Source organism: Salminus brasiliensis, chromosome 2 (assembly GCF_030463535.1).
Source record: "Salminus brasiliensis chromosome 2, fSalBra1.hap2, whole genome shotgun sequence".
Lineage (NCBI taxonomy): Eukaryota > Metazoa > Chordata > Actinopteri > Characiformes > Bryconidae > Salminus > Salminus brasiliensis.
In genome coordinates, this window is record NC_132879.1 from 5,432,202 (window position 1) to 5,445,043 (window position 12,842).

General features: G+C 43.7%; 1 protein-coding gene across 1 annotated transcript in view; it reads right to left on the bottom strand.

The window, feature by feature from the left end:
* LOC140550287 (sodium- and chloride-dependent GABA transporter 2-like) overlaps nucleotides 1-12,842 on the bottom strand; it is a 37,510-nt gene that overhangs the window by 20,647 nt on the left and 4,021 nt on the right. Inside the window, exons 2-6 of the mRNA XM_072674194.1 lie at nucleotides 11,263-11,486; nucleotides 8,165-8,299; nucleotides 7,276-7,416; nucleotides 3,751-3,862; nucleotides 2,339-2,401 (exon numbers count right to left, since the gene is read on the bottom strand). Coding sequence (XP_072530295.1) covers nucleotides 2,339-2,401; nucleotides 3,751-3,862; nucleotides 7,276-7,416; nucleotides 8,165-8,299; nucleotides 11,263-11,455 — 644 coding nt within the window. The 5' untranslated portion in view covers nucleotides 11,456-11,486. The remainder of the gene's footprint in view (nucleotides 1-2,338; nucleotides 2,402-3,750; nucleotides 3,863-7,275; nucleotides 7,417-8,164; nucleotides 8,300-11,262; nucleotides 11,487-12,842) is intronic.

Sequence of the window (12,842 nt, forward strand, 5' to 3'; positions counted from 1 at the left end):
GTAGGTGTAGTTTGTAGATGTCCCAATACTTTTGTCTTCTTCCTGTGAGGAAAAAAGTCAAACATGTATTACTCCTTCAAATACGTAGAATTAGAAGCAGGTGCAGAACATCAGCTGCAGATGATCAGAACATGGTTGGAGGGGATTATTCTGGATGGGGTCTGTCTTATTTAAACCTCAGACGTTTAGTCTGGTCTGATCTTGATGGAAGTTGAAGGGAGGGGTGAAGAAGATCTCCATGGTCAGATCCAATGAGCTATCTGAGGCCTTCAGAAAGAAGGATGTATGTGCAGAAGGGTCTGCGAAGGGGTTTAAGAAGATCTACCTGTGTAAATCAGCCACTGTTCCACTGTCCACTAGACCACTAGTGAAGAAATTTGCATAATATGCATGCAGTCCAATAAATACTTAATTGCATTTTGCACACAGATCATCCTAATTGTTCAATATTTTATGTATTATATATGTTATAGATATTTTTTCAATGTCTTTTTATTGTGGACGCTTGCAATCCCTTCCATTCCTTGTAATTTTGCCAATAAGAAGATTCTGGGTCTGGAACTGACGCTAATGTAGGCTGTTGTGGAGCAGCAGAAACTGAAAGCTTCAGAGGTTCAGTCTAACTCTGAGAGGGAGGGAGAAAGGTGGAGGAACTCCACTGGTTTATAAACTCCACATGTGTCCGTCGCACGCACACAGGCCATAAACGCCAGCTCTGGCCTGAGCTCTGGACGCAGATGTTTCAGTTGGGGAGTTTAGGTTTGAGGGGTTCTCGTCAACACACATAAACACGCTCCTCCAACTGCAGGACTGTAAAACTGCCTTCATTTCCCAACCACATGCACAGCGAGGGATGTGTAAAGCGGGCCGGCAGGCAGAAACAGCTCTTGCGAAATATGTGAGGGGAAATAGGGAGTGAGGTAAAGTCTGGATGAATACTTTGGGGGGGAAGGGGGTTCAGAATGACCTTGGGAAAGTGTAGGGTGTACTGTTTCAACCCACGCAGTTATGAAATGTTTGTATTTGTTGGGGGGAGGGGGGTGGGATGGATGTGTAGGCGTGCTGAGACAAGGAAGGAATGCTTTCCCACACTTTGAAAAAATAAGGTCATATTAATTATGGTTTCTTAGGAAATGTTCAGACTGGGTAAATCATTTCATACTCTGGTAAAAGTATAAGATCCTTGAGGACCTTTTGGAGGTTCTTCAGTTTGAAACCATGTAGGAACCTTCCTTGAAGGTTCCTCAAAGCACATTAAGAGGTTCCTTAAAAAAGATCTCCTGCTTTTGTTGGAGTAACTGTCTCTACTGTCCAGGCAAGAAGGCTTTCTACTAGATTTTGGAAGGGAATTGCAGTGAGGATTTGATTGCATTCAGCAAGAAGAGCATCAATGAGGTTAAGATGTTGGATGATCACCACCCCAACTCATCCCCAAAGTATCTCATAGAATAGACTCCTGACCTTGGAGGGCTAGGAGGGGAGGGTTCGATGGTTGATTCAAACTTACATTATATGGACAAAAGTATTGGGACGCCTTCTCATGCATTGTTTCATTCGAAATCGAGGGGCTTTTGATGGAGTAACTGATTGTAGGATGTTGGACGATCACCACCTGCCTTATCCCCAACTCCCCAACTCATCCCAAAATGATCTCATAGAATAGACTCTTGACCTTGGAGGGCTGGGGGGGGGTTGATGGGTGATTCAAACTTAAATTATATGGACAAAAGTATTGGGACACCTGCTCATTTATTGTTTCGTTCGAAATCAAGTGGCTTTTGTTGGAGTAACTGATTGTAGGATGTTGGACGATCACCACCCCACCTCATCATCCCCAACTCCCCAACTCATCCCAAAAGTACTGGATGGAGCTCCACCATCCATCATTCCAGAGAACACAGTTCTTCCACTGCTCCACAGCTCAATGCTCATCTGTTCCAGAGAGTCCTAATCTTTTGGCAATACTTTGTGCATATTAAAGCAGCTGAATGCCTTCATTAGATGAACAACTTGTAGAAGCTTCATTTGTGAGAGCAGTGAACAGTAGAACTAGATCCACCGGTTTTGGGTCAGATTACTGATTTTAGCAAGAAGATAAAAACAAGACAAGCTGCTTGCTATTTTTGGCTCATGATTTTTTTCGCATTGATTCTTAGAAAGAAGATGACATCAGCCGGCCTCTCTGTCTATCGTCCTGAGACAACGTCTCTGTCATGAATTAAGGCAGGTACCAGTACCAGTAGCTTCAGAGCTGTGACTGGTTGCGGTGAGGAGAAAAGCAGCGCCACACAAAAGCAAACAACAGCAAAAAGGCTGTGGAATTTCATGTTGAACTTACAGCCAGAACTCCTCCTCCGGGGAGACGATTTCATATGGCAGCGTTTCAGAGAAGCTGGAATTGCTGCTGAGGGAAACAAGCCACAGTTAATCCTGCCATAAATCCAGACTGTAAAAAAAAAATAAACGCTACAAGGCCTTTTCTCTTTAGGAGCTGATGGCCTCTGGAGTCCTTTTATATATAACAACTCATCTCACTGATAGGAGCCGAGTGCTAAATCCTGGACCTATTAAGGGTTATATATGTCAGTGTATAAGAATATACAGCACTGTACTAAAGGTTAGGTCTCACGTGGAAATGAGTGTGAAAAAGCTGCTTATCTGGGCAGTAAGTGTTGATTTCCTCAGTACATATCATGGACAATTAGGTGTTTTTTATTGCTGTAAGGGCTGTAAGGGGGGCTCTGGAATTCAGTTATAGATGCCTAAAGTATTATATGCACTCTGATACTGCTTAACATTCTCGGCTCTACTTAAAATCCTCTCAGAACTAACTCTCTCTTTTTATCTTCTCCGAGTAAATGGCCACCCAGCCCAACCTGCTGGAAGATTGCCCGCTGAGGTCCCCTCTACCTGCGTTAGACCAGCTGCCTCCCCACCCGCCACCAGCCATGCCAGACCAGCGGCTCACCCTTCTACCACTGCTACCTGTTTAATGACCATGTTAAAACCTAAATGGACTCGTAACTATCTGCCACTATTAATATCACCACTATTAACTATCTGCTGTATCTGGTTTGCTCATTTTTATCAATAATTTATAAATAGTTCTGATCAGAGGAGGACGGGTCGGGACCCCCTTGTGAGTCTTGGTTCCTCCCAAAGTAATAATCCTGTTTTTAGCAGTAAATATAAATCACATGTCAATATTATTTTTATTTATAAATACTTTGTATATACAGGAGTGTGCAAAAGTATGAAAATTAGCATGAAAAGCTTCTTCTCCAGGCAGATTTTTAAAGATTTCCTCAGTAAAACACTAATATTAGAGTAAATTCATACAACATTCCTACAGAAAGTCGTGGTCTTTCATCACTGTGTTCATTAGAACATCTTCAAAGCTCTCCTTGTGGAGTCTAGTATTATTTATAGCTATCATCCAACACCTGGTTTGGTAAATCAGGTGAAGGAATTGAATACATCCATACTGTGCTGGCTGTTGAGGCCTGAATATAGAATTGAATAGTGTTGATGTTGGCCAGAACTTACTGTTGTATAATGTACTACATTAAAATCTAATCTAATCTAATCTAATATAATATAATATAATATAATATAATATAATATAATATAATATAATGTTATATTTACTTCTTTCTTGATGTTCCCATATGATAAAAAAAAAACATAGACTCCAGGCCTCTGAGCGTTTGTTATGAGGTGCATTCTGCATCACCTGTAGGTTGAGTTTACCTGTAGATGTCATTATCATCGATGTTGGTTTCATTGTAGAGGAAGGACCAGTCAGCGTCTGGTCTGTGGAGTCTGGACGACAACATGCTTCGGTTGAAAGTGTGACATTTGGCTGTGGACAAACGTCAGAAATAAAGTGCATAAAGGTTAGTCAAGTGGGCTTGGACCCAGAAGGCCGCTGGTTCAATCCCCTGGACCGGCAGGAGGATAGTGAAGGAGTGCTTTCTTCTCCCTCAACATTCACAGCCCACAAGTAAAGCACCTCACCCCCAAATGCTCGCCAGGTGCTGAGGTGGCCACCCACCACTGCAGGTGTGTGTGCTCACTGTCCTTATTCTTAAAGGTAAAGGTGCACGTATTTGTCATTGTACAGTGTACAGCGAAATGTGTCCTCAGCATTTAACCCATCTGGTAGTGAACACACACTCACACACACACATGTGTTACACATCCAGAGCGGTGGGCAGCCAACTCCAGCGCCCGGGGAGCAGAGAGGGAGAGGGTAAAGGGCCTTGCTCAAGGGCCAAACAGTGGCAGCTTGCCGAGCCCGGGAATCGAACCCACAACCCTGTTATCGATATCCCGGCGCTCTAACCGCTGAGCCACCACTGCTCTAACCGCTACAGTGTGTGTGTGTGTGTGTGTGTGTGTGTGTGTGTTCTCTCCACCTTGGCTGGGTTTAAATGCAGTGGCTATAAAGTGTGATCTTAATCTTACACTCTAAAAAAATACAGGGGCCTCAAAGGGCTCGTTGAGTGATGCCATAGAGGAACCACTGTTGGTTCCATATAGAACCTACAGCTCCAGATGCAGGAAGAGGGCCACCAGCATCATGAAGACCCCACTCGCCCAGCATATTCACTTTTTGTCCCGCTCCTCTCAGGTAGGAGGCTGCGGAGCATTAGGTGTAAAACAAACAGACTGAGAAACAGCTTCATTCCAGAGGTGTTAAGACCCTTACACTCCACCCAGCCCAACACACTGCACTCACACCTTTCGAGGACACTAAAACACTTGGACACATTAATATGTTACCCCTACTTAATCATTCATGCTGCTACACTCCTTTTATTTATAACCGCATCTTGGAAATTGTAAAGGAGCAGATTGACCCATTTCCTAGTTGTTATGTTCTTGGAGAGTCTTCCGCTCTAACTTCTTTTAGTAAAGCAGATTCTCTCTGGATTCAGACTGCTATCATGGTGGGCCGCCAAATCATAATGAGAGACTGGAAGTCCTCAGGAGGTCCATCAACTCTAGAGTGGCTTTTGGAGCTGGGGAAGGTAGTCAAGTCAAATTTATTTGTATAGCTTTTTACAACTGTTGTCGTCACAAAGCAGCTTTACATAATCAGTAATTGCTTGAAGGGCTTTTGCTACAGATCGGCCTATTGAACACTGCCATCAAGTATGCAGGGTCTGGCCCATTCCTGGCTTTCTAGTCCAGCGTCAGGGTTCTGAATATGATGAAATACAGAAAGCCAGTAAAGAGAACTTGTGCTGGGTCAGATGCAAGGGCATGAATTTACACATCAACTTCTACTGAATTGCTGATATATTTCATTGTTTGTTAGCAGATTTGACTGAGATTACTAAACACGTTTTACTGAGTTTACCAGGACTTTTTTTTACTGAGTTTACTACTTTTGGTTGAGTTTGCTAGCATTGTTTACTGATGTTGCTAGTACTTTTTACTGAGTTTGCTAGAACCTTTTATTTTTACTGAGTTTGCAAGCACCTTGTTTACTACATTTGCTAGAACCTTTTTATTTTTTGCTAGCACCTTGTTTACTATGTTTGCTAGCACCTTTTTATTTTTACTGAGTTTGCTAGCGCCTTGTTTACTACATTTGCTAGCACCTTGTTTACTATGTTTGCTAGTACCTTTTTATTTTTACTAAGTTTGCTAGCACCTTTTTTACTGTTTGCTAGCACCTTTTTATTTTTACTAAGTTTGCTAGCACCTTTTTTTACTGTTTGCTAGCACCTTTTTATTTTTACTAAGTTTGCTAGCACCTTGTTTACTAGGTTTGCTAGCACCTTTTATTTGTACTGAGTTTGATAGCACCTTTTACTGATGCTGCTAGTACTTTTTGCTAGCCCTGTTTATTTACATTGCTAGCACCTTGTTTACTTTATTTGCTAGCACCTTTTACTGACGCTGCTAGTTTTTTAGGTGTGCATAGTGAGTTGCAGTATATAATCAAGTCTTGAAATGACAGCTACTGAGCACCTGGGTGACCTCTCTAGAGAGGAAAGGTTGAAATTGATGTTATAAAGGAGAAATCTGACAGCAAGGGTTTGAAGCACTACAAAGTACTGTCTGCAAGCGAGGCTTTTATTTAATAACCGATAAGACCCTGGTGACTGTGCAATAAGTATTATATGCATCAGTTTAGCTGTGGGTCTTTAACAGGACTGTGTTGTTTTTTCTTATAGTCATGTCTGAAATATGTACTTTAAATGAACTTCAATAAAGTGTCAATCACAAAAAGAATTATAAAGTTACACCCCTAAATGTAAACCATACCCAGTTCCCATTACAGCAATAATGCATTCTGGGTGTGTTAACCCCTGGCTTTTCATGCGGTCGAATGAATTCAATCATGATCCAATTACCAGAAAGCATGTACATGCATGGACTAAACAGCTTCACTGTGAGTAGATGGCAGATATATTGATGGGGGAATTGGGAAGGCCCCAGTAGGCCGGCAAATATTTACCAAACGTGCCAGAGCACTGATCCGGATACTTCTGCTCATAAAAGCTAAAGAAGAAGCTAATCCTATATCAGCGTTGGGTCATTGTGTGTGGATAAAGCTCTGGATCTGCAGCCTGCTGAATAGGGGAAGACATGTACCTGCAGGTGCAGAGCAGAGAAACTGATATGAGTAGTTACACATTAACATTGTGTAATAACAATGTTACTACTGGTGGAATACCCACTGTTATGGCTGGATTACAGCAGTACAGCTTGTGTAATTACACACTTCAGTTTTGACTGAACAATGAACAACTGCAACCTACTAGCATACGTACATTATTCAGTCATTACATTAAAACCACCCGCCAAAACAGATCTGAAGGTTCCCTTGGGTTATCTGGCACCAGGATGTTGGCAGCAGATCCCTTTAGTCCTTTTATCTATCAAATCAGGGTTTTACTTAACTGTAACGGGGCTCAGAGTGGCTCAGCGGTCTAATGTGCTACCACTATGGCCGGGGGGGTCACAAGGTCGAATCCCGAGCAATGATGAGTCTGAGAGAGCACAACTGGCTGTGCTGTCTCCGGGTGGGTAGATGGTGCTCTCTCTGCACTGGCATCTTTTGGCTGGTGTGACGGACCTGACGACCTGACGACCTGATGCTTTCCTCTGAGCACGTTGGCTGGCTGGCAATGGCGCATCGGTGGCAGTTTAAAAATAGGCGCTGACTGACGGGAGCATTGCTATCACTAGGGGGAGCTACAAACAGGTGGGTTAACTGGCATTAGCAAACTGGGTGAAAAATGGAATTTGGTACTGTACCTGTGTTCCACACATTGTCGCAGGTGGTCCAAGGCAGGGGGTTTCGGAAGCAATTGCAGAGGTAGAAGAGGGCCCAGGCCAGAACCACAATGTAGTAGATGTTCAGGTAGATGACTATGACCTGAGAGGCAATTCCAACACCTGTAGATCCCACAGTGCAGTTAGCTGAAGGGTGTCATGCTGTTGATCAGCTAACACATGTCTGAAGTTTACTTCATTAGCTTTGCATTTAAGGTAGAAGGCTAATGTAGCTATCACGTAATCTTAGTTAGTTTGAGCTCCACCAATTTCGTGCTTCTTGAGTATCAGGATTATATCTGGATAAGACCAAACCACTTAAAACTGCAAGTGTAAACACACCCATTTACACCAGATGTAAATCCCATCACTCAAACCACTTCAGAAGGTGGTCCGAGGCGCATATACACATCCATCTCTCCAAGACACATTCAACAACCAAACTCCCTCCCAGTGCAACCAAAACACCAGTAATGATTGCTGTGCAACAAGCAAATTTCATACTGCGTCCCACACAGCAATGGGATTTCAGTCTGACTAACTAAAGATGCATTTGACTACCAAGTGTAAACACATGCGGCTAAAATCTTACCAGGATACAATCCAGATGCTGCACCAAGTGTAAACGCATATCATACAGTGCCAAAAACCACATTAGCAGGTCGATTGGAGAACTCTAAACAGTTGATTTAGGGATGCAGTTCACATGACGTTAGCTTGAGTACATAAGCTGCCATTATCCTCCTTATTAGCTAAGTTATCCTCATAGTTTCAGTGGGAAACTAAACATACACACTTCAGGCACAATACCACTAGCCTAGGGGAGGGGACATTGTCTGCTTAAGACTTTTACTTTTAAGACTACAAGTACCTTCAAACATTGGGCAGATTTTCCTCCAGGCAGTGATCCCTCCTTCGCTGGTGTACTGGCCCAAAGACGTCTCCAGGAAAAAGACTGGGATCCCGCAAAAGACGAGGAAAACAAAGTACGGGATGAAGAATACACCTACATATGGACACAAGCGAGACCAGTGTCAGTCACATGTAAAGTTTTACTGTAAAAGGCAAATCTACACTACAATAAATGTAAGATTTAAAGACTCTTTTGAACATTTCAAAATAAAATGAACAGAAAAGACCAAAGAATCCCCAAATCAAGTCATTATGAAACTCCTAAAACCCTGTACATATTTCTTTACCCTCATAATTTCAGTTATAAACACTCGCATAGGCCCTAATATAGAACCTTGTTGGACTCCACAAAATGCTAAACTGTTTCCAAATCATTCATAATAGTTTCTGCATTATGGTTAATAACAGAACAATAAATCTGGGGTTGGAAAGGTTAAAGGTTTCATATAATGGAAATAAAAAAGTTTTAAAAATATAATTTATTGCCTGGTCCATAAAGTCCATGCATGCAAACTAAGCTTCGAAAACGTCCCTTTTTGAACTCAATGTTTCTGTGATAACTGTCACAACAATTAACACATTCCCAAACAGCAAATCAACGTATTCAATGTACAGCAGTTGAGCCCAGTCCATTCACACTGAAGTCATCAAGAGTGTTTCAGTCCAGACTGCTTATTGAATAAGGGCCCAACACAAGCCTGCCACTCAGAACCAAGGACATTTGCGAGGACATCAGTCTTAAAGGTACAGTAATTTGCAGATGTGTTTGGTACAGACACTACATGGACAAAAGTATTGGGACACCTGCTCATTCATTGTTTCTTCTGAAATCAAGGGTATTAAAAAAGTTGATCCTACATTTGTTGGAGTAACTGTCTCTGCTGTCCAGGGAGGAAGGCTATCTACTAGCTTTTGGAGGAGCACTGCCGTGAGGGTTTGATTGCCCTTAGCGACAAGAGCTTTAGTGTGGTCAGGATGTTGAATGACTACTACCCCACATTATCATCCCCAACTCCCCAACTCATCCCAAACGTACTGGATGGAGCACCACCAACCATCATTCACACAGTTCTTCCACTGCTCCACAGCTCAATGCTGGGGGGGCTTTATACCCCTCTAGCCCACGCCTGGCATTAGGTATCTATTGGCAGTAATTCTCTACAGGGACTGGACAAGCTGTGTGTGTGTCTGTGTGTCAGCAATGAGCGCAACTTAAAATGTGGCAGAATGCATTCATTAGAAAGAGTGTCCACAAACATTTGGAGTTTTGAAGGTACAGTAATAAAAAGGCAGACCCTATTCAGACAAGATTAGTTTTCCACAGGGAGTTTCTCATTAATTTTCGTCCTGTCCAAACACGCCATGTCCATCATTTACATGGACTGCACATTTCCGAGTCAGTTAAGACTCCAGCACCTTATACCTTCTGTAAAATGAGCCTCAAAATCACCTCAGGTTATATTAATTCCATGCAAATCCACATGTGGGTAAATAGTCTGTCACATTCTATGGAAAAGGAGTTTTCTGAGCCTTTCTAAAGTATGGAGGTGCTCAAGGAATTTAGTATTGCCGTGCATGGCACAGATACTTCAGGCCATTCAAGTTTGGCAAACCTCAATCAAATCCAAGAGACAAGCCTCAGGGCTCCTCAGAAGCGTGGCACTGCTGTGTTGGGTAAGTCATTGTGAGGCATGGCCTATGGTCTACATACGTGTATTACACATGCAGCTGCTAATTTTACACCATAATGTCAGTATTATTATCAATGGGATATAAGATTGGTTATCATCCTGTAACACATTATCAGGGATCACAAGCCGCTTTTTTGGAGGTGGCGGCAGTGCGTAAATCCAGTAGCCACTCCCACCTCAGTCATTTATGTCTGAGGTTTCTTATCCTGTGGGAACTGCTCAGAAACGTCCTGTAGTAAAATGGCACTACTCCACCTCCCCGTGCAAAACTAATCCAGTCTGAATCATGCTCATGTAAATATTGCTGCGGTTTGGCACATAAAGCCACACAAACGTTATAAATGCACGTCAATGGGTAGACAATATACTACAGAAATGTGGGATATGGGGCCTTTAAGAAATTCCTATCCAGAGCCTGCCCTTAAGCACTTCTGACAACAACAGAAACAGGAAAATGAGTGTACTGTTCACAAAAAGTGCATGATTGACTCTGTTTGGGCATGCCCTGCTCTTCATCATGAGTGTTTTCAAAGAACACAGAAAGCCATTGATGGATTTACATTTCATTCACTGCTGCAGTTAAAGGCAGTTTGAATATTTTGGGCTGTGAAGAGCCTCAAATATTAATCTTCTTCTGTTAGTCTGATAAGACACTAAAACGACAGCAGACATCCGCTGCATTCCCACCCTCAGACGAGCTTTACAGCTTTACAGGACATGGGGTCAAAGGTCTTATATGTATTATATATATATATATATATATATATATATATATATATATATATATATATAATGGATCTACAAAGGTTTTGCAGGACTGTGACGATATATATATATATATATATATATATATATATATATATATATATATATATATCGTCACAGTCCTGCAAAACCTTTGTAGATCCATTTTTGCTGCTCTAGTCCCTGTAGCAAAGCATAGAAGAGGACTCTCTGGAGCAGATAATAAACATGAACCTATTGGCACCATGCTGCCTAATGCCAGACATGGGCTAGAGTGGTACAAAGCCCCCCAAGCATTGAGCTGTGGAGCAGTGGAGCTGTGTTCTCTGGAATGATGGTTGGTGCTCCATCCAACACTTGTGCAATGGGAGCTGGGGAGCTGGGGATGATGAGGTGCGGTGGTGGTCATTCAAAGTCCTGACCTCACTGACGCTATTGTCACCAAATGCAATCAAATTCTCACACTAATGTAGCAGAAAGCCGTCTCACCTGGACAGTAGAGACAGTTACATGATAAACATGATAAACCCTTTTTTAATACCCCTGAAGAAACAATGAATGAGCAGGTGTCCCAATACTTTTGTCCATATAGAATATATGAAGTCAGCCTTTTTTTTCCCACCTCCACCATTCTTGTAGCACAGGTAAGGGAAGCGCCACACGTTCCCCAGGCCGATGATCTCTCCAGCCATGGACAGCAGAAACTCTGTCTTGTTGGCCCACTTCTCTCTGTGCTCGGGACCACCCGGCTCATTCTCCTTCTGAGCATCTGTTGACTCCCTGATGGGCGTGTCTTCCCCTCTGCTCTCCTCCATAATGCCTGTCTCTCGCCCACACACACTCACACTGGGGTGCATTTCGAGTTACTATGCATTTATCTACAGTCTTGTATTTATATTTGCATTGTGGGTCACATATCCGCATGTTTCACACACAAATGGCTGTGGTGAAGGACACTGAAGTGGACTAGGACTGGTCTTTTGCATTGAATATGTGACGGGGTGGTATGTGACGGGGTGGTATGTGACGGGGTGGTATGTAACAGGGTGGTTTGAGAAGGGGTGGTATATGACGGGGTGGTTTGAGATGGGGTGGTATATAACGGGGAAGGTTTGAGATGGGGTGGTATGTGACAGGGTGGTTTGAGACGGGGTGGTATGTGACAGGGTGGTTTGAGACGGGGTGGTATGTGACGGGGTGGTATGTGACAGGGTGGTTTGAGACGGGGTGGTTTGAGACGGGGTGGTTTGAGATGGGGTGGTATGTGATGGGGTGGTATGTGACGGGGTGGTTTGAGATGGGGTGGTATGTGACAGGGTGGTTTGAGACGGGGTGGTTTGAGATGAGGTGGTATATGACGGGGTGGTATATGACGGGGTGGTATATGACGGGGTGTTTTAAGATGGGGTGGTATGTGACAGGGTGGTTTGAGACGGGGTGGTATGTGACGGGGTGGTATTTGACGGGGTGGTTTGAGATAGGGTGGTATATGACGGGGTGGTTTGAGAAGGGGTGGTATATGACGGGGTGGTTTGAGATGGGGTGGCATGTGACAGGGTGGTATATGACGGGGTGGTTTAGGATGGGCGTGGCAGGGTGGCAGGGTGACAGGGTGGTTTGAGACGGGGTGGTATGTGATGGGGTGATATTTGACGGGGTGGTTTGAGACGGCGTGGTTTGAGACGGGGTGATATGTGACGGGGTGGTTTGAGACAGGGTGGTATGTGACGGGGTGGTATGTGACGGGGTGGTATTTGACGGGGTGGTTTGAGACGGGGTGGTATGTGACGGGGTGGTTTGAGATGGGGTGGTATGTGATGGCGTGGTATATGACGGGGTGTTTTAAGATGGGGTGGTATGTGACGGGGTGGTTTAAGATGGGGTGGTATGTGACAGGGTGGTTTGAGACGGGGTGGTATGTGACGGGGTGGTATATGACTGGGTGGTTTAAGATGGGGTGGTATGTGACGGGGTGGTATGTGACGGGGTGGTATATGACGGGGTGTTTTAAGATGGGGTGGTATATGACTGGGTGGTTTAAGATGGGGTGGTATGTGACGGGGTGGTATGTGACGGGGTGGTATATGACGGGGTGTTTTAAGATGGGGTGGTATGTGACAGGGTGGTTTGAGACGGGGTGGTTTGAGATGAGGTGGTATATGACGGGGTGGTTTGAGATGGGGTGGTATATGACGGGGTGGT